This window comes from Ascaphus truei, chromosome 11 (genome assembly GCF_040206685.1).
Source record: "Ascaphus truei isolate aAscTru1 chromosome 11, aAscTru1.hap1, whole genome shotgun sequence".
In the NCBI taxonomy this organism is placed as follows: Eukaryota; Metazoa; Chordata; class Amphibia; order Anura; family Ascaphidae; genus Ascaphus; species Ascaphus truei.
Genome location: NC_134493.1, coordinates 45,200,471 through 45,220,170, shown reverse-complemented (window position 1 = coordinate 45,220,170; position 19,700 = coordinate 45,200,471). Strand labels below are relative to the sequence as shown.

Below are 19,700 nucleotides of genomic sequence, written 5' to 3'. Positions count from 1 at the left end.
TATCTGCTGACAACTATGACAAATCTACCCTTCTTCAGGACAAAAAGCAGGTACTAGAACTTTGATGAACATATTGGTCCATTAAACTGTATCACAAACAATCTGCAAGATGTATACAATTATCAATATGGCAACTTGAATTCTGTCCTACATAATGCTGTTGTTAACTATAGTACATACTACGTGTACAGAATAATCAAAGAGCAAGGAAGCAATGGTATCTGATGTGGCAACAACTGCCCCACATCCCCAGCAAGGCTGCCAGCTTATTTAGGTGTTTTCCCAATTAGCTGTTTAAAAAGCACAAGACGTTTTGAGACATGACTTGAGTGCATATCACAATGTGGATTTTCCATTGTTACACAATAACCTTAGAAAGTAATGAAACCTAGAAAGCAAACATTAGATGAAAAAAGGTCAACATTCCCTGCTATGGGTTTGGCAACCACTCATAATATTTTGCTGTCGAATAATGTTATTTCAATGCTTTATTTTACATACTTCATAAACAAAAGATAAAGACTTGCATTAACAATTTCCTGTTTTTTTACAGTTACTCTAGCTGGTGCACATTACACAGTGTTGTACTTATTGATTATACCTATCTAATTGGTAAGTGAGGATTCATCAACTTCTGAACATAGGAAGATATCATCTATATAACTGAGCTATTTGATGTTTTTCTTTGTACAATAAGTGATATTTATAGAGATAAGCCGTGCTGAAAAGCAAAAGGACACAACTGTGGAGACAGTGACTGCAATGATATCACTGCGGGGGGTTCAAACATCTGGATCGGATCCCCCACAGCAATAATCCGCTGGTGAAGCCACGGTCACAGCCACACAGCTTGCCCTGGTGCTTGAGATAGTAAGTCTTGATACATATGTAGCTGTGGTCACATACACTTTATTCAATACGTTGTTAAAATGTCTTGCCCCTGCTCCGGAAGATTTCAGTTCCATGCACATGAATCAAGGCTAAATCTTCTCACCCAAGGAGAAAATGTTTTCACAGCATATTCACTAAGGACCATTGTAAGGTTATGGCTTTGTCAGTGTTGGGAAAATAAATAAAACATTCAGTACTGATTTGTTCCTTTAATAACATGAGCAGGTAAATTATAAGAACATGACTGTTATAAGTAACTGTCATATCCACTCCTAATAAATACAGGCTTTGATTACCAATCAAATGAGTTTAATCAAGCATTTCAAATGGCACATCAGTGTTAGACAATACATATGATTATATATTAGAAATATGTTCTATTTGTCTACATTGTCTGCATTGTTCACACAACTCACTGCAAGCAATTGATCAAATGTTATAGGTCATTCTGATCTTAAGTTGACTTAATGTACTACTGTAAATATGTAGGTGAAATATAAGATACTGGAACAGCATTGTAAATAAAACAAATCGTGCTGGATTACAGATGTTACACGAACACAGCTCTTCCCAAAAGCAGCAGAGCAAGTGTGGGAAGAGCCCAGGAAGTGCGTGTGCCTGAGGGAATAAAACAAGAACGATAATAAGAGACAATTCACTGAGTCACCGACAGGTGAGAACATAATCTTATGTCAAATAAATTGTTCTTAACCCACTTTGCTGCAAAAAAATGCCAGCAATGCCCTGTGCATGGGGATTAAAGGTATAGGCTACTCCACAAGACATAGTAACATAAAGGTCCATAGGCGCTTGAAGGAGAAAGAACAAAACAGGAAAAATGATGGAAGAAATATAGTGTAGTATTGCAATATTATTAAAAGAGTGTAAACTAGTACATTAGTAGGAAATGCACTCACGACATTAATGCTTGTTAGGTAGCACATAGATAAGGTCATCCTCCCAGGGGGTCCATCCATTCACAGGTCTTGCAAATGGAAGACTCCTTACAGACCAATCACTTTAATTGGTCAAAGGGGTCTTCCACCATGAGAAAGCCTCTAATGGAACAGCACTGGTCTATACAGTAAGTATAAGCCTGGCTCTGTCCTTGGGTCACAATAAACTAATAGCAATGACATGTTTTGATTGGGTCAAACAATGCCTTTTAAAAAATAATTGTTTAAGTGTGTTTGTAAACATGGTGAGCTGAGACTCTGCAGCAGGGGTGGCCAAACTCAGACCTCTAAAGCCACCAACAGGTCAGCTTTACAGGATGTCCCTGCTTCAGCACAGGTGGCTCAGTCAGTGGTTCAGTCATTTTTATTCAGCCACCTGTGCCGAAGCAGGGTTATCCTTAACCTGGCCTCTTGGTGGCTCTTGAAGTCTGAGTTTGTCCTCCCCTGCTCCAGCGGGATGTGATTTCCTCTGACCTCTTCCTTCTGTGTGATATCTATGGGTGTTCAATAGGGGACGTGTAAGGGATAGATGAAACACTTAAGTGACCTGCACCCTCTCCTACTCGAAGTCCTCAGTGAAAAGAAAACTGGGCTAAATGTTCAAATGAACAGGAGCAGTCAAATCTTTGCGTTAAGCTCATAACATTTGTTTAATAAGGACAACGAGATTGTTATGTTGTTTCTCGCGCGCTATAAAATATTGCACTTTAAGGCAGCAAGAAGGGGGCCTTCTTTAAAAAATAAATACATACAAAGTAACTGGTTTCAAGTAGAAAATGTTTTGAGTCATGCTAGAAATAAAGTATAGCAGTAATATAGGGCATTACTAATGTATGACTTCATGTAAATCCCTTTGTGTACCTTTGTATTCATCTTAAAATGAAGGTAAGATGTTGTTTATACAAACCACTCACCGTTTCTTCTGGAGTTGTGCAAATATCTTAAAAATTGGTTCCAACATATTTGGGGGGGGGGGGGGGATTTTCTCTTACATTTTCAATTTTTTTTGGCATTTCGTGGAATTTCGCATTACCAGAATTTTTACATTGTTTTGCAAAATATGGTAACATTTTGAAAAAATGGCAGTACAGTATATGAAGGGCCCCACGATCTTGCACTTCGACTTTTGTTGCGTAACAAAAAAATATATATTTTTTTCGAAGCTTGGTATTGATAGGAAATTGTTCAGGGGGGAAAAAAAAATTTTTTTGCCTATAGTCATTCGCAACTGTAAGTGAAAAATTAGCAAATCTCTAGTGCCTTCCTGTAACTATGACCTCAGCCATTGTCATTGGTTGCGCCTTAATTCCCAATATCCTTTGGATAACTGGCTTCAGTCTTAACCCTTTTCCTGCCAGAGACTAATCATCACCACACAAGGAATCAGGTTTTAGTCATTCCAAATATAGGAAATCTAAACTTACCAGCAGCGTCCGAAGTCTGGACCAGGGAATCTGTAATGTACAATAGGTGCGTTAGGAATTGCATCTCATGCAGAACTCAGAAGAAAAGTCTCCGAAATTCTATCTACATGTACAGTATACCATTGTACAAAAATACTAAGACTAGATTTCAATACTATACCGAGTCATAAAGTTAAAGTCCTTTTTCCGCATAGTATTTTTCAGATGATTGATTAGACATACAGTATGCTCCAATTAGATATTAATATGTTCCCGGAGTAGATCAGTGGTAATGTCACCGTCATTAAATTAGGTGACCACCGTTCGTATCCCAGTGTCGCTTCTTCTGGAAAACCTTGGAAAGTCACTTTATCTTCCTGTGCTTCAGGCACCGAAATTAGATTGTAAGCTGTTTGGGGCAGGAGCGCATTGTGCCTACAAAATTCTAAGTACAGTGCCGCATACATGGTCGGTGCTATATACAGGTGATAAAATACTGCATGCTATGAAGCCACATCCCTGATAGTGAGAAGAGGATCATAGCATACTGAATTGGGGATGAATAGAGTAGGGTTTCTTAACAGACATCTTCAACTTATAAACGTACCTTGACGGACTATTGGACCCACTTTCAAAACATAGTTCTGCCCATCAGATGCAGCACTGCGAGACCCAATTCCAGAGCAGGACTATAATAGAGGAAATGATTGTTTTACATTTATTTGATGATAAAGCACAAGCAAAACCAAATTAAGACAAGTCTAGTCTAGTATTAACACATACTGTAGAAAAATAGAGGAGCGCTATCTACTTAAATATAAATTCTATCAAAGTGCATATTTCAAACTGCAATATATATATATACAGATAGTCCTCGTTATCCAACGTTTCACTTTACAACGAATGGTATATCCAACGCTTTACAATGCAACCCTAAGGGCTGATTTCCGACGCCTGAATGCGTTATCCAATGCTCACCGCTGAGCTGTACAAGCATATGCTTATATAATATAACCAAGCATATGCTTATATAACATAGTGCAGTTAAAGACTGGTATATACCAGTGAAGATACTCACATGTCTGCAAGTAAAGTGAATAGTGAAATACAGGGACCTTGCTAGGAGATTATATACCTAGAAGAAGGAGGGGCTGGCCTCCCACAGACTGCTCAATAAGCAGTTGCAATATATATATTTATCCCCATTTGTTGCTATCCCAAAGGGAGAAGCGCAGGGATTCACTTTCTGTTTTTCACATTTGTATGGCCAATCTATTCGCCAGCAGCATGCTCCTTACATTGAGAAACGCGGCGATTATATATTTGTTTTACATACTCACAGGTGTGCATGCCCTTGTCTTGATATCGCAAAGATTGATCTCACAGTGAATGTAGACAAGGTTATAATCACCGATGAATTTAAACATCTGCAAAGATAATCGTCCTTGGCTTCGGGCGCCATTTTCTATCACCCTGATAGTTGAGTCCTGTTTGTTTGGGCAGCTATACAAAGAAACAAATCAGAAAACAACCCAAATGAGATATTCTATTACACTAGGAAGCAAGAGGCACTGTGAGTCTGACATGTAAGCTAAATGCAACATTTTCTAAGTATTAGTCTGTCGTTGCCAATATTTTCCCTGTGTGAATTGTAAGGGTAAAAAGCATAGACATTATCCCATTATCCCATATATAAGTAACTCGGATCCCAAGTGTATTATGAGATACTTCAGGTGCTGGTGAGACTTGGTATCTGATCTTCCAAACCTATGTCAGTGGACATTGTCAGTCTCACATGGAGGTACTGTACCAGAATCCCCAATACCAGTCAAGCACCTTTGTACAAAGTCAATAGCCATTGACCATGATTCAAATGAGTAACAGCCAGGATAACATACTTAACCTAAATTAAACATCCATTCTGATAGCTTTGTGTGTCGGCAGGAAAAGGAATAATGTTTTTTCAAAATGTAAATATCTTTAAGATTTTTGGTGATTTTAGGAATTTTGTACGTTGTTTTCTTTTGTTACTTGTATAGTCTATGGAATAATTAGGTCTTCTCCCATTCTTGAATTCCCCCATTAATACCTATACACCTTTCATTAGTTTCTGACCCATTAACGGTTACAGCTCTGCTGGGCTTTTATGACACCGACCTGTTAACTAAAGATCCCCCTTTCACCTTCATCCACTATTTTTCGGTTTCTATTCATCTGAATCCTTATCTCATATGAACTTGTTACTTAGCCACAGAACCTGTACCTGTCTTTAATGATATAATATTTCACAGAATCATCAGCGTTTCTTGTAGGTGTAGCATAGCAATTTTTCATCACCACAGCGTATGGAGAAGGGTCTTCTCCATCAAGAAACACTCCAATGTACAGCATAGATTTGGTTGACAGCACAACTTCTGATCCTTCGTACGGTGAAAGATAGCTGTCATCTTTGAAGACAGCCATATATGCAGAGAATTGTCCAGTGCCTCCAATGCTGATGTTTGTTGAACTACAAATAATTGAAAAAGTTTGCATGGGATTTTTACACATTATCCAGTTCAGGCTTTGTAATCGTCACCACACAGCCATTGTCCATCAGAGAGAACAGAATGAATTGCAAAGCAAGGTGTGATATGTCAATAGATTTTTTTATCACTGTTATAAAAAGCAAATCCCTATGCACTGTCATGTTCTTCTCTCCCAAGTAAGTAAGTACATTTTAAGCAGAAAAAGCTATCCCAGGAAAAAATATGTATCAAGGCCCATATTTATTGAGCAGTCTTCTGCCAGAAGATATGTTCCAGGAATGGAAGACACATTGAAGCCCATTGTCTTAAATCTTGAACCTTATGACAAAAGTCTGCTTAGTAAATTCTATGGTCCCAAATCTCAAACCTTTTTCTAGGATCTTGCTGATGCCTTATAATCTACTCTAATAGCCAGAAGAAGAACCCATCCCTCTGCTGGGCATTAGCAGAAGTAGACATGAAACATGCTTGGTGCTCACACAAAGATACAGTACCTTGTGTTTTCATTTATAATCATAAGATCATTTGTGAGATCATAACTGTACACAAAGCAACCCTACATTCACCAAATTGATCACATAGCTCACACAAAGGAGAAACCCTCCCATAAAATATACTACAGCCTGTAAAGAAGGGGGTGCTTCTGCCTATCAAATACATCAAGCAGGAAATAGTTTAGCATGTCCCTGCCCAGCATCAATCCTAAGACCAAAGTGATTCGTTTCAATAGGGTTACATCTACTGTAGGTGATTTTGTGTCTTTCTTCCCAAACCTGACTCCTATACGTTCTTATCGATGATGTCTTTAAGTTGTTTCTGTGTTATAATGCTGAGAGGACACTTGGGAGGGGACTTGATTTCCTTTGGCTATTCTCTTTTGTTTGATGTCACTGTGTGATGATGTCACTGCGTGTTCAGCAAGTGCTTGTACAACCACAGCCCATTCTCTCCCCTTCCTCTTATCTTTCTTAGCTCACTGATAAGGGTAGGGTGTGTAAAGGTAAAGAATACATTTAATTGACAAACACCTCCATTCAGAAGCCCCATGGAAATTACGTTTGTAATTCATGTCCAAAAAACAAATGTAGACAAACCTTTGCTATTGGCATAGGTAGATTTGTTTAGGGAAGCCAATTAGACTGTTAAACTTTTTACAAAATGTAATTTTCTGTCTGGTTGCATAAAATTGCACCTTTAACCACAGTATTACATGTGACCACGTAGTGAGTGAACAGGTGTGGAGACCCATGGAAGACAAGCAGATAGATACACGCACAGGTTCTCTATCTTTGCTGCACTGTATGTTGTCCACTGGAGGATTTTTGACACATGTTTACCGCCCATAATCTAAGTGTGTCTGGGACATGATGTCTAAATGACCCTGTACATTAGGGGAATAAATAAGCGCAGATATTAATTATAGAAGTACCTGACAATAGGACGTAGGGCTGTCTCAAGGCTGAGCTTCATATCCAGATGGTACGTGCAGGACATTATTATACTCACTTCCTCATCTCTAATGATTATACTATCAGTTTCCAATGAAAAGTACAGCGTGTTTGTGTACGTGGCGTGTGTTTCATTTTTCTGCATGATGAGAGGGGGGGAAATCAGCAATTAACAGAGTTACCAGTAATGCAAAAAGTGTACATTTCTACTAATAAGTGTTTTACGCATCTGGTTGATGCACAATAAGTCTTTTTGTAGCTCAAAGTTACATTGCAGTTGTGACGTTGCAGTTCCACTTAGCAATTCATAGTGTAGTTATAATAATGAGAGAGCACTCAGCTACATATTCTTTAATTATACCAATTTAATAGTTCCTTTGCAGGATATTTTGTAAGACACTTGACTGGGTGCGTCTTACAGCGCTTAATTAATACAGCCCTAAGCACCACTTAGCTCTTAATCCCAAAAGGCTATGGTCCATATAATAAGGGGTGCTCTGATATAACTGTGTGTGAGGTTTATTCTAGGCAGAGAAATATAGTGACTCAGAGGAAGTAGTACAACTTTGGGAAAATGATGTGACTGGAAAGAAATTCTGCAACTTGGAAGGAATGCTACGACTCGGGATGGGAATAGACTTTTGGCATTGGGGGTTTATGTTTTAGGCCACAAAAGACGGCCCATCCTAATATGAGAGATTATTGAAATGGAGGAGGGCAGGGAGGAGAATGCTGCAGCTGCAAAAGCAGAATGAGGAGTGGAGCTGGAGGCTTATTTAAAGCTATAGGGGGAGGAGCATACAGCCGCCCCCACAATCATAGACCTGCAACCTTACAATAGGCACCAAAATAGAATGAGCTATAGGATGTTAAATGTGCTGATTATCTCTTAGTTATGATCCTACTATGAACAGCCCAATAATAATTCAAATAAATATACAATAAATACTATATTATTCCTGTTAGAGGCCAGTTAGATGATTGTACCTAACAGAGAAAATAAAGTAGTAGCAATTACCATACATTATAAGAAAAAGTATCTAAGCAACACTTACAATTAACTGCATTCCACATATTCCTGCTTGAAGAGAAGACAGAACCGAAAACGTGTTTGTAGTGTTATCATCTTGGATACCAAAGCAGCTGCGGTCTTTGAGATATATATTGCTGACATTCAGGTTCAGACTTTTCAGCTGACATTTCCGAAATGAAGCTTTGATATAATGTGCCCCACATGTCAGCTCAGGGCGTATATCTTCAATAACTTGAAAAACAAAATGTGTAGATGTTATTTTATTTTGCATTCAGACTTTATTTGTTTTAAGCGGCATCTGATGTAGTGCTTAAAGTGTATAAAGTGTGGGAGGGACGATACGGCGCTATCATACGGAAAGCCCCATAGACGTCAATAGGGCTTTCCGTGCGATAGCGCCGGATCTGCGCCCTCGCTCTTTATAGAATAATGGCCTTTTAGTGCATCAAAGACATATTGAAGGATAATGGGCATTTTAACATATTATATCCCTTCACTAGGAATAATTTCACACTGTATCCTATTGTATGACAAAGCCTGTGCATTCTAAGCAATGGTCTTATTATCTGGCCAATAATCCTACTGTATATTCAATATGCTGAATGGTCTTCTATTCATTTGTTTGTTTACTGAATAAAATGGTGAATAAAAGAATGGCAAGAAAGTTACAAGATGGAATCAGGTTTTCAGCTTGTTCCATCCAAAATCATTGGGCCCCGATGAAGGCACGGGATGGACTGAAACGTCAGTTCTATGCTTGTACATGATGATGTATAAACAAATTATTGTGTAGAATGCACAGCTTGGATACCTCTACCTTTCTTTCATTTACAGAACAGGGACCCTCTGTCATTAGATGGATTTCTTTATTCATTTTTGAGTGCTAAGTTATATCCTGTTTTTGAAACAATGTAGAAGAATATCAAAATATATTTTAAGTATTTAGTTGAACGTACCAGAGACTTTATATGTATTGTTGCAGTAACACCCATAAGCTCCATCAACCAGTTTGCATTCTCCATCTGCTGCACATGTGCATGAATCATTGGCTGTAGCTGGATCTAAATGAGATTACCATGGAGTTATGATACATCAATAGGAACATTATGGACCATATTTACTGAACAGTCTTCTGCCACAAGAACCCTTCTGCATGAAAGATACCTTACAGTCCATTAACTTGCATAGGCTATAAGGTGTCCTCCAGCACCAGAAGGTATATAATGGCAGGACACTGCTTAGTAGATACGGCTGGGTGTGCCGCAAAATAACTATTGGAATGATTGCTGTGAATTTACCTGTACAATAGGCCAAACTGCACACATTTTGTGGTCCATTCAATTTGTAGACGTGGTAGCCACCAGGACAAGCCTTAATCTCGATAGTTGTTGACCATGAGCAACATTCTCCACTCCAGGAGGCACAAGCAGTGCGATTTACAATGCCATCAGTAAGTAGAGGATGTGATCCACGTAACCACAATGGCGCATGCGTATGGCATCTGAGCTCAGGCACACAGGTTTCTGGCATGCGAACACCTCCACTGCCTATGAAGCGATACCACCCTTCTTTATCACTGTCACAATTCGCAATAGATACATAGATATTGGACGTACTTCTCCAGGGCTCATTGAGAACGGTATGGGTGACACATGGGTCAGAACAATAGTAGGACATGTTGGATTTGATGCAGTCTACCCCGAAGCCACACACACCTTTTGAGCAATCGTCAACTATACAGAAGAACCCATTACCAATGTAGCCAATGGGACACTGGCAAGAATAAGAGCCAATGTAATTCGTGCAAGTTGCTAGTGGATGACACTTGTTAAGGTCAGAATTAGAACACTCATCAACATCAACACAAATATTTCCTGAGATTTTTGTGTATCCACTTGAACACGGGCAGGTATAAGAACCAAACGTATTTTTACAAACTCCAGCAGAACAGTTGTTTGACCAGGAATAGGCACACTCATCAATATCTGAGCATGTGAAGCCATCACCAATGAACCCATCATTGCAGGAACATTCCAAGTAACCAAGGTATTCTTCACACGTAGCATTGGGGTGACATTCTGAGCAACGGGCGGCAGCTGGACAAATAGAGAGGTACAAACCGAATCGTTCAATGTCTTCATAAATTGTTATTAATCCACCATCTGAATGCAACAACAAATTATCCACATGTAGTAAAGATAAAAGGATGGCCTAAATTTATATTATTTAATTTGCTAACTGCATCTATACTACGGGAGGTTACTCTGTCCTACAGGGAAACGGATAAAGAAAACATTTCAGTGAGTAGCAATAGTGTCTCAAATTTGGTGCACATTCTCATTTTAAAGGGCTGGAAAATGTCTTATGTAATAGGTTTATAAACCGTACATATGTTGCAATACGTTACTCCAAATTGCAATTTAATTTTATGGAATCATTGATATATCCTTAAGTATGTATGTGTGTATGTGTGTGTATGTATGTATGTATATGTGTATGGATGTGTGTATGTGTGTATGTATTTGTGTATGCATATACAGTATGTGTGTGTATGTGTGTGTGTGTGTGTGTGCATGTGTGTATGTGCGGTAGCCAAAACCATCCGGTCTTGAAGTGCCCAGCTAATCTACCGTGGACCCCTCATCCCGTGGTGACGTTCCCTGTATGGAGATTTCTCTCAAATGTTTGTGTTCTTTTACCCTCCTGTAAGTGCAGGTCCTTTTGACCGTGCTTCTCTCCTATTTTAATAACCCCCCCACCCCTTTTTACACAGATTTATGCTATGGAGCCTGCGCTTCATTTTGTTTTTTTTTGTATGTATGTGTGCATGCATGTATGAATATGTATGTATGTGTATGTATGTACAATAGTGTGTCTGTGTGTGTATATATGTATTGTGATGGAGACACTGGCTCTGGATACTAGAGAGCTGGCAGTGCATAGTTCCAGCGTAGGAGCTGGGTGCACATCGAGCCAATTAGCAGAGAACCCCCAGAAGGAACAGGAGTTTTAAAAGGCAGACAGAGCGCTGCCACTCTGAGAGACTACTTTCCACAGAGAAGGGGACAAGAGACTTTTCCCCAGCCAGGGTGAAGCTGGCTGGCACAGTCCCCTAGCCTCGCTGGACAGTGGTTGCAGAGTCTTCTGAGACTGCTTGTGTTCTACACCAAGAAAGAGTGATGGACGTGAAACTGTCCTGTCCAGGTGTTTGGATCTGCAGAGGGATTTTCTGGACTCTCGTGGGACCGAGTCCCTAACAAAACAGATAAGGACTTTTGATATTGCATTGAGAATATCTGTAAACCGGACTGTGAGTTTTTGGGCTGATAACCAGCTTAGCTGGTGGCAACCAGTTAGAAAGGGCTGGAGTAATGTTTAGTCCGTTTCCTATGAAGACGTAAGCTTTACTTTTATGATTTGTTTTTCCTTAAGGGACAGTGGACCTGTTGTATTGTTGTGTACCCCAGTAAAATTAACCCTGTATAATGAAGTAGAGAGTTTCCTGCCTTGAATATAGGACACAAGCCCTCACAATGAGATGGCAGCATAACAGTATGTATATATGTAAATAATGTACTGAGATTAGGGATGTGTGAACCTCTACAAATTTACTAAATTTGTGGTGGTTTTATAATAAAATAAAAGTTCACATTGGACATAATGTTGCCCCTTTGGATCAGAATTTTGTGAATATGGCAATAAATAGCAGTATATAAAGGGCCGTGTGACCCTTATGTAAAGTGTTTGTGATTTTTTTTACAATAAAACAGCATATTTGGCCTAAAAACAAATCTAATTAAAACCTCAACAAAGCGCTAGACCTAAATTTTGCAATAAAAATATTACAAACTATGATAATGAATAGTGAATAACAAACTATGATGTATAAATCCAAGAGTGCTACCAAAAATAAACCCCCCAATCACCCAACTAAGGATAATTGGACTGGGTAAAGCAGCCCAGGGGATAACAGTTACAAGTTGTGTCCTACAACTAGTTAAATAGAAACATACAATTACAAAAAGACATCCCCGGCGCTAGTACCTTACAAACGCAATGATTATTGCTCTATTTGACGAAAATAGTTTATTCTGGGGACATTGATTGGAGCTGAGTGCGGGAACACAGCGACGGAGTTCAGTACACAGCAACACGTGGGGTTCGTGGAGCGGTGAGAGACGTGGGCTAAAGCACAGCTTCTATCAGCTGAGTCAGATACAGGTGTATCTTGTAAGTAGGCATTTTTACAGTCTATTAAGCATCTTTTTGGTTGAACATTACATACTACACTATGAAGTTTTTTTCTTGTATGATTCGCACTAGGATTGACCTTTGCGAATAAGAGAATCTTTAACCAGCAAAGACCCAGGATTGGCAGCATTTTCAAATTGACACTTATTTGTGGACATTTGTGGTCTACTATTTTCGGCAAATAGTGCAATAATCATTGCGTTTGTAAGGTACTAGCGCCGGGGATGTCTTTTTGTAGTTGTATGAGCATAATTGGCCTGATTCACAAACTTCTGCAAAAATTTGCACATATGTGGGTTATACTGAGTTATCGCTATGGGTGGCTACTGTACATCTGTACCAATGTATATTGTGAAATAAATATATGTACATGGTGTGCAAATCTATGAGATAAAGGAGACTTTTAGTTACATCCTTTGATCAAATAATGCCCAAGCCAAAAGTCTCCTTTATCTCATAGATTTGCACACCATGTATATATATTTATTTCACATATATTGTTAACCCATTAGGCAGAAGCGCAGGGATTCACTTTCTGTTTTTCACAATTGTATGGCCAATTTTTTCGCCTAGCTGCATGCTCCTTACATGGATGAAGCGCAGGTGATCATATATTTGTTTTCCAATGTACAGTATATTGTGACTGCATTTGTGGGATGTGGGGAGGAGGGTTTTACATGTAGCCTTGCATCATTGTAATCCAGTACTAATACTCCATTACCACACACATATTATACGGAAGCCCTTTGATCAATATTATTTCCAATAAATAGACGTTTTTTGTCAGCACCCATATCATTCACTCACATGGCTGATATGGAAAAGCAGTGTCACAAATAGAATAATAAAGAATATACAAGTTAGAAGTGAATGTTGTCAGTGCAGTAAATACATGTGCAGAGATCATGCCGGTATATGTGATAACAGAAGCATGCTTGCAGTTTAATGTACGTGGAGCGTCTTTAGCCCAAATCACTGAGTATTGAAACGGTGCCTTTTCATCTTGAGATCTTGAGTATTTGTAAGTGGATGTTTGTCTATGTATTTATACTTCATACTTACTTTGAATTTGCATTAGTTAAATACCATGGGGTTTATGTATTGAAGTCCTGATAATGCAATTTGACATAACACTGGAACTTTTTCTCGCACCACTTTATACCTTAAGTAGAGCACATTGCAGCAAAAATACAACAACAGATGTAATAAATAATACGCTACATGAAACATGCTCACTACATTTCCACATTCATTTATCCATTCACTAGAAGAAGAATCACTTACATGATATGTTGGTCGCTAAAAAAGAGAGAGAAAGAAAAAATATATTATATGATATTGTCTGATTTACAACAATTCTTTCTTTCATTCATATTATGTACAATATGATATTCTAATGGTGGTTAATTGGTATATTTTGATAGATTCAGTCACATTAGGAAGTAGTTGGCGTTTTAATGGGATTGCAGCTGTGTTGGGTTGTCTGAATGAGGGAGACCCTGCGGGTGATATTTGAGTGGCCATTGACAACTGTCGTTAGAGCTGATGTAATTGTAAGAGGCTATTGCATCAGGTTAAATTAATAAGGAGTTCTGAGATATTTCCAGAAGGCATGTCATATTTGGTTACAAACTTGTATGGAGGGTGGGCAGTTCCTTATCAGATATGACATCTGTTTCAAGCTGTAGGACCTTATCTGGTAATAGCGTTAGTGGCAGCAAGTGGTGACTAAGGGATATTATCTGGATAAATACTAACAGTGTGAAGCTAGTGGAGGACATTTTACACCCTGCTTTCCCTTACTTCTTTCTGTCCCCTTATTCTCTTCCTCCAAAAAAAAAACAATAAGCTATAAGTTTAAATACATTTATAAAGTATTTGAATTGTGGGTGATTTCAAGACTAATGGTACATTAGAGGAAAAGCTAATTGGACTGACTTAATAAGTATTCCATAAATACCAAAAAATGTATAAACCGTATCATTCTACCTTCTTTGAGCTTGGATTTGTTTCTCTCATGTATAACTATACTAGGTTACTAATGGTTACAATTACAGTTTGTTTGTATACCGTACCTGTAAATCCCTCGACTCTAACAGAATGTGGACCTTCTGCATATATAAACATTGTCCAAATTCCTTTTCTAGGATTTTTCAACAGATACATCGACCCCCAAGGTTCAGACACAATCGTCTTGGTTTCTAGATCCATATCTACAAAAAAAAAAAATACATAATTTGATCAAAAGTGAACAATTATCTTTATACAGACAGATATTATCTTTACTCTTTTACTGCTAGAGAGACCCGCAAATCTTTGCAGAGCAATGTGTCTCTGGAACTGAAGAGATCAACATGACCTTATTCACTACTCATTAATTCCTGATCTTGGGAAGGTTCCCAAATGAGCATTAAACATGCCTATTTTTTTGGGTCATTTTCATGTAATTAGGAAGCTTCCCTGACCCTCAGGAATGCAAAGGAATCAAAGTATTGAACTAAATGACCCAAATTTATGACAAAAGAATACAGATAAAATACATATGTATGTACTAAATTATTTGTCATATTGGATTAGCATTGGGGCCTTCTTGTTTCTTTGTGTCTCTTGCTTTGAAATAAGTTTTTAAAATATTACTAATTGCCCACTCTTTAGTTTTGGCATCTAACTGTGAGGAATCAGATATCAGAGAACTGAGATACTTACCGTCAGGTCCAACGATTCTTATGGAGTAAACCACACCATCAGTGGTCACTATTAATGCAGTGAAGTTATCTTCCACTGGAAACCTGTCAGTGTGATTGCCAATATTATACTCTCCAGAAAACAGTTGTCTGGAGCTGTTAAGGGGCCTCGATAGTGTGAAGTCCAAGTAGTTAAACACCTTGAAAAAACGGAAATATGTGTTACAATTAAAGGATGTAAACAAGGCTGATATACAATTAAGTGGCATTGCAGACACCTTTGGCAACAACGAAGATCAAAATACACGTTATCTTCCATTAATTCTGTGTTTCTAGGGATTTAAATAGGCTTAAAATTTGACTCTGTGAATTAAAATAAATAGGTAAAAAAAATGTACTTACTTTGCCCAAATCGGAAAGGCTGACTTGAAAAACGTGTCCAAAACTCTGAGAGGCAAAATCTCTGTAAATAAGGAATCCGGGATCATTCAAACCTGAGCAGAGTCCAGTAACCAAAAAGAAGACCTGGAAAAAATTTTGCACACTGGATCACTTAGTATTCACCTTTAAGGGGGTATTCATTGAAGTCTCCCAGCTGTGAAACGGGAGCAAAAATACTGCACCCCATTTATCAAAACAGGGAATCCTGTTGGTTTCAGTTGGAAATAATTTCCATGATTTATCTAGTGCCGCCTTTTTGCCCACGTTTTGCAGACTGGAAACTTTGAAAAAATAACCCCCTTAGTGTCTGGAAACGCTCAGAGAGATTTCACAAAATGCCCTACCCGTGACTGTGTGGTATTTATGAGTGAATATATGTTATCTACTAAGGCCGTTTCATTGTAATCTTTAGCAGATGCATCTGTTAACACTAGAATGAAAGAGTTGGGTGGGGAATTCTCCAAAGCCAGTTCGAGTCCTTTCAGAGCCAATTCAGGACAATCGCCACCTCCATCAGCCACCAGGTTATTGAAGAAATAGCCAAATTGTGCCTTTGACTGCGTGATCCGAACAGGTCCAACAGCTGAGAAGCAAATATTAAAACAATGATTAGAAGTATTTGCATCAACTTTAACGTATACTGTAATTATTTTGACATGTTCCACATATGTGATACAAGATCTAAGGTTAATGCGCAAGGTTACACCAACATACTCCAATGACTAGTGCGAAGGCTAGGAGAAGTGAGGGAGAAAGGAGGAAAGAAACAAATAAAACAGAATAAACAAAACATAAAGGTCTTTTTGTAGGCTTACTGCAATAAAATGAACTAATATAAACCCCTTAGCTCCCAGACTAACCCATTGCTTCTCTGTATAGAGTTCTAGTAGCATAGCCCGAAATACTTTGTATTGTACATCATGTTGTGAACCATGGGCTAATATGAAATAATACAAGGATAATGTTGTATATAAGCATTAAAGGCCACATACAATTTCTCTTACTGTTAACATGTACAGAATACAGTATGTCATTTTTATGTATTGTCAATAAAAGGTAAACTGTGAAGAATTCAGTCTATACCTTAAAACAAAGTTGAGATTACAATTAGCAGTATTAGTAATGTCTTACTGGGGTCATTAAACTCCACCATGGTATATTGCCGGACGCCACATGGAAATCGTGCAGATACACGATCAAGGAGCCAACCATTAACCAGCTTTAGTTGCTGAAGATCATCAGACATAGAACCAGTTGTGTCCACGAGATATGTCAGGGATGAAGACTCTAGTGAAGCAAGGGAATAAAGAGATGATATGGAAACTTGAAGGAAATCTATGCACACATTCATTCCTATAGCAGTGCCCAAGGATGTCTTATTGTATGATTTAAAAATGGATTGCTTGATTGGGGGTAGTTTTTTTTAATAATTTACCCTGAAAATCAAAATGTTGTCCAATCTATATGATATCTCAAAAGCCTGTTCACATCATATTAAGGCAAATGATTCCATATTAAAGTCCCATCGATATTTGCCTGTGAATCAGTCACACTACTACAGTATTACACTAAATCATTACACTCACCCCTCCAGTAATACAGTATATGGTCAAAACTAGAGATGGATCATTACAATAATATGTAGATTTCATACCTGTCTGTTCAACACATGGTGCTTTTTCTGTAAACATTGGCATACTGTTAGTGAAACCTAACTCTGTAGAAACAATAAGAAAATATTCATCATTACCTTCATAATATAGAGGATTTATAAATACCTTATTGAAATTTTACTGTGTTCGAAGCAAAGCTTCAAAGACATTTGTTACGAGTGTAATAAATGGTGAAGAAGCAGAGACGATGCCTGTATCTGATCTAAACCTTAGGGAAGGAGAGACAGGTAAAACTTTATATTGGAAGCTCATAGCATGAGGAAACAGCAAGACAATCTATGATTTGCTAAATACCCTACAGACCCCACCTGGCTGGTATTGTCACTGGGAAACAAATCTACCAATACGGCCATTGGTCTGCCTCACATAAAGATTGAGACTATATGACCTTGGTTTCCATACAGAATGAATTTAGAAAAACGAGTAGATGTGAATATTAAATTCTGTCTTCCAATAACGTAGGATTCTATCAAATGTATTCAATAATTTATAATTATTCATTGGTGTAAAATATCTTATAGGGCAATAATAATGTTGCTCTGGTATATACGAGTAATAGGGGATTTGATCAGATCATCGGTTGATATTGTTCCCTTCTTTGCCTGTGTCAATGACCAATAACCAGTCACCTGTGAAATTACCCTTTGTTTTCCTGAGTTCTTACCCTCGATATCAAATATCTTATTGCAACATTATTTCAGAGTTATTATCATAGAACTGGAAGGTGTAATCGGGTGCTCCTGGTAGGCTAACTGATTGTTATTATGATAGGGTAAAGTATTTCAGATGTATATTTAATCATTTCGATCATCACACATTCCTGCTCTCACAGCTCTACCCCTGCACAATCCCATTTACTGCTTCCCCAACACCAACTCCCTCACACATTACCTGCTCTCACAGCTCTACCTCCGCACAATCCCACTTACTGCTTCCCCAACACCAACTCCCTCACACATTACATGCTCTCACAGCTCTACCTCCGCACACTCTCACTTACTGCTTCCCCAACACCAACTCCCTCACACATTACCTGCTCTCACAGCTCTACCTCCGCACACTCTCACTTACTGCTTCTCCAATGCCAACTCCCTCACACATTACCTGCTCTCACAGCTCTACCTCCGCACACTCCCACTTACTGCTTCCCCAACGCCAACTCCCTCACACATTACCTGCTCTCTCAGCTTTACCTCCGCACACTCTCACTTACTGCTTCCCCAACACCAACTCCCTCACACATTACCTGCTCTCACAGCTCTACCTCCGCACACTCTCACTTACTGCTTCCCCAACGCCAAATCCCTCACACATTACCTGCTCTCACAGCTCTACCTCCACACACTCCCACTTACTGCTTCCCCAACACCAACTCCCTCACACATTACCTGCTCTCACAGCTCTACCTCCGCACACTCCCACTTACTGCTTCCCCAACACCAACTCCCTCACACATTACCTGCTCTCACAGCTCTACCTCCGCACACTCCCACTTACTGCTTCCCCAACACCAACTCCCTCACACATTACCTGCTCTCACAGCTCTACCTCCGCACAATCCCATTTACTGCTTCCCCAACACCAACTCCCTCACACATTACCTGCTCTCACAGCTCTACCTCCGCACACTCTCACTTACTGCTTCCCCAGCGCCAACTCCCTCGCACATTACCTGCTCTCACAGCTCTACCTCCGCACACTCCCACTTACTGCTTCCCCAACTGCCGCACACATTACCTGCTCTCACAGCTCTACCTCTGCACAATCCCACTTACTGCTTCCCCAACCCCAACTCCCTCACACATTACCTGCTCTCTCAGCTTTACCTCCGCACACTCCCACTTACTGCTTCCCCAACACCAACTCCCTCACACATTACCTGCTCTCACAGCTCTACCTCCACACAATCCCACTTACTGCTTTCCCAAACATCAACTCCCTCACACATTACCTGCTCTCACAGCTCTACCTCCGCACACTCCCACTTACTGCTTCCCCAACACCAACTCCCTCACACATTACCTGCTCTCACAGCTCTACCTCCACACAATCCCACTTACTGCTTCCCCAACACCAACTCCCTCACACATTACCTGCTCTCACAGCTCTACCTCCGCACAATCCCACTTACTGCTTCCCCAACACCAACTCCCTCACACATTACCGGCTCTCACAGCTCTACCTCCGCACAATACCACTTACTGCTTCCCCAACGCCAACTCCCTCACACATTACCTGCTCTCACTGCTCTACCTCCACATAATCCCACTTACTGCTTCCCCAACGCCTACTCATTCACACATGACCTGCTCTCACAGCTCTACCTCTGCACAATACCACTTACTGCTTCCCCAACACCAACTCCCTCACACATTACCGGCTCTCACAGCTC

General features: G+C 39.4%; 1 protein-coding gene across 1 annotated transcript in view; it reads right to left on the bottom strand.

Moving 5' to 3' along the window:
* Positions 1–1,085: 1,085 nt before the first annotated feature.
* The window catches only part of LOC142462874 (uncharacterized), a 60,377-nt gene continuing 41,762 nt past the window's right edge, over positions 1,086–19,700 (bottom strand). The window contains exons 19-34 of the mRNA XM_075565089.1: positions 17,290–17,352; positions 16,767–16,922; positions 15,980–16,218; positions 15,597–15,719; positions 15,217–15,394; positions 14,586–14,723; positions 13,795–13,809; positions 9,558–10,355; positions 9,216–9,320; positions 8,282–8,490; positions 7,208–7,365; positions 5,514–5,759; positions 4,591–4,753; positions 3,858–3,939; positions 3,272–3,301; positions 1,086–1,509 (exon numbers count right to left, since the gene is read on the bottom strand). Of these exons, the coding sequence (XP_075421204.1) occupies positions 1,442–1,509; positions 3,272–3,301; positions 3,858–3,939; positions 4,591–4,753; positions 5,514–5,759; positions 7,208–7,365; positions 8,282–8,490; positions 9,216–9,320; positions 9,558–10,355; positions 13,795–13,809; positions 14,586–14,723; positions 15,217–15,394; positions 15,597–15,719; positions 15,980–16,218; positions 16,767–16,922; positions 17,290–17,352 (2,771 nt within the window). The 3' untranslated portion in view covers positions 1,086–1,441. The remainder of the gene's footprint in view (positions 1,510–3,271; positions 3,302–3,857; positions 3,940–4,590; positions 4,754–5,513; positions 5,760–7,207; positions 7,366–8,281; positions 8,491–9,215; positions 9,321–9,557; positions 10,356–13,794; positions 13,810–14,585; positions 14,724–15,216; positions 15,395–15,596; positions 15,720–15,979; positions 16,219–16,766; positions 16,923–17,289; positions 17,353–19,700) is intronic.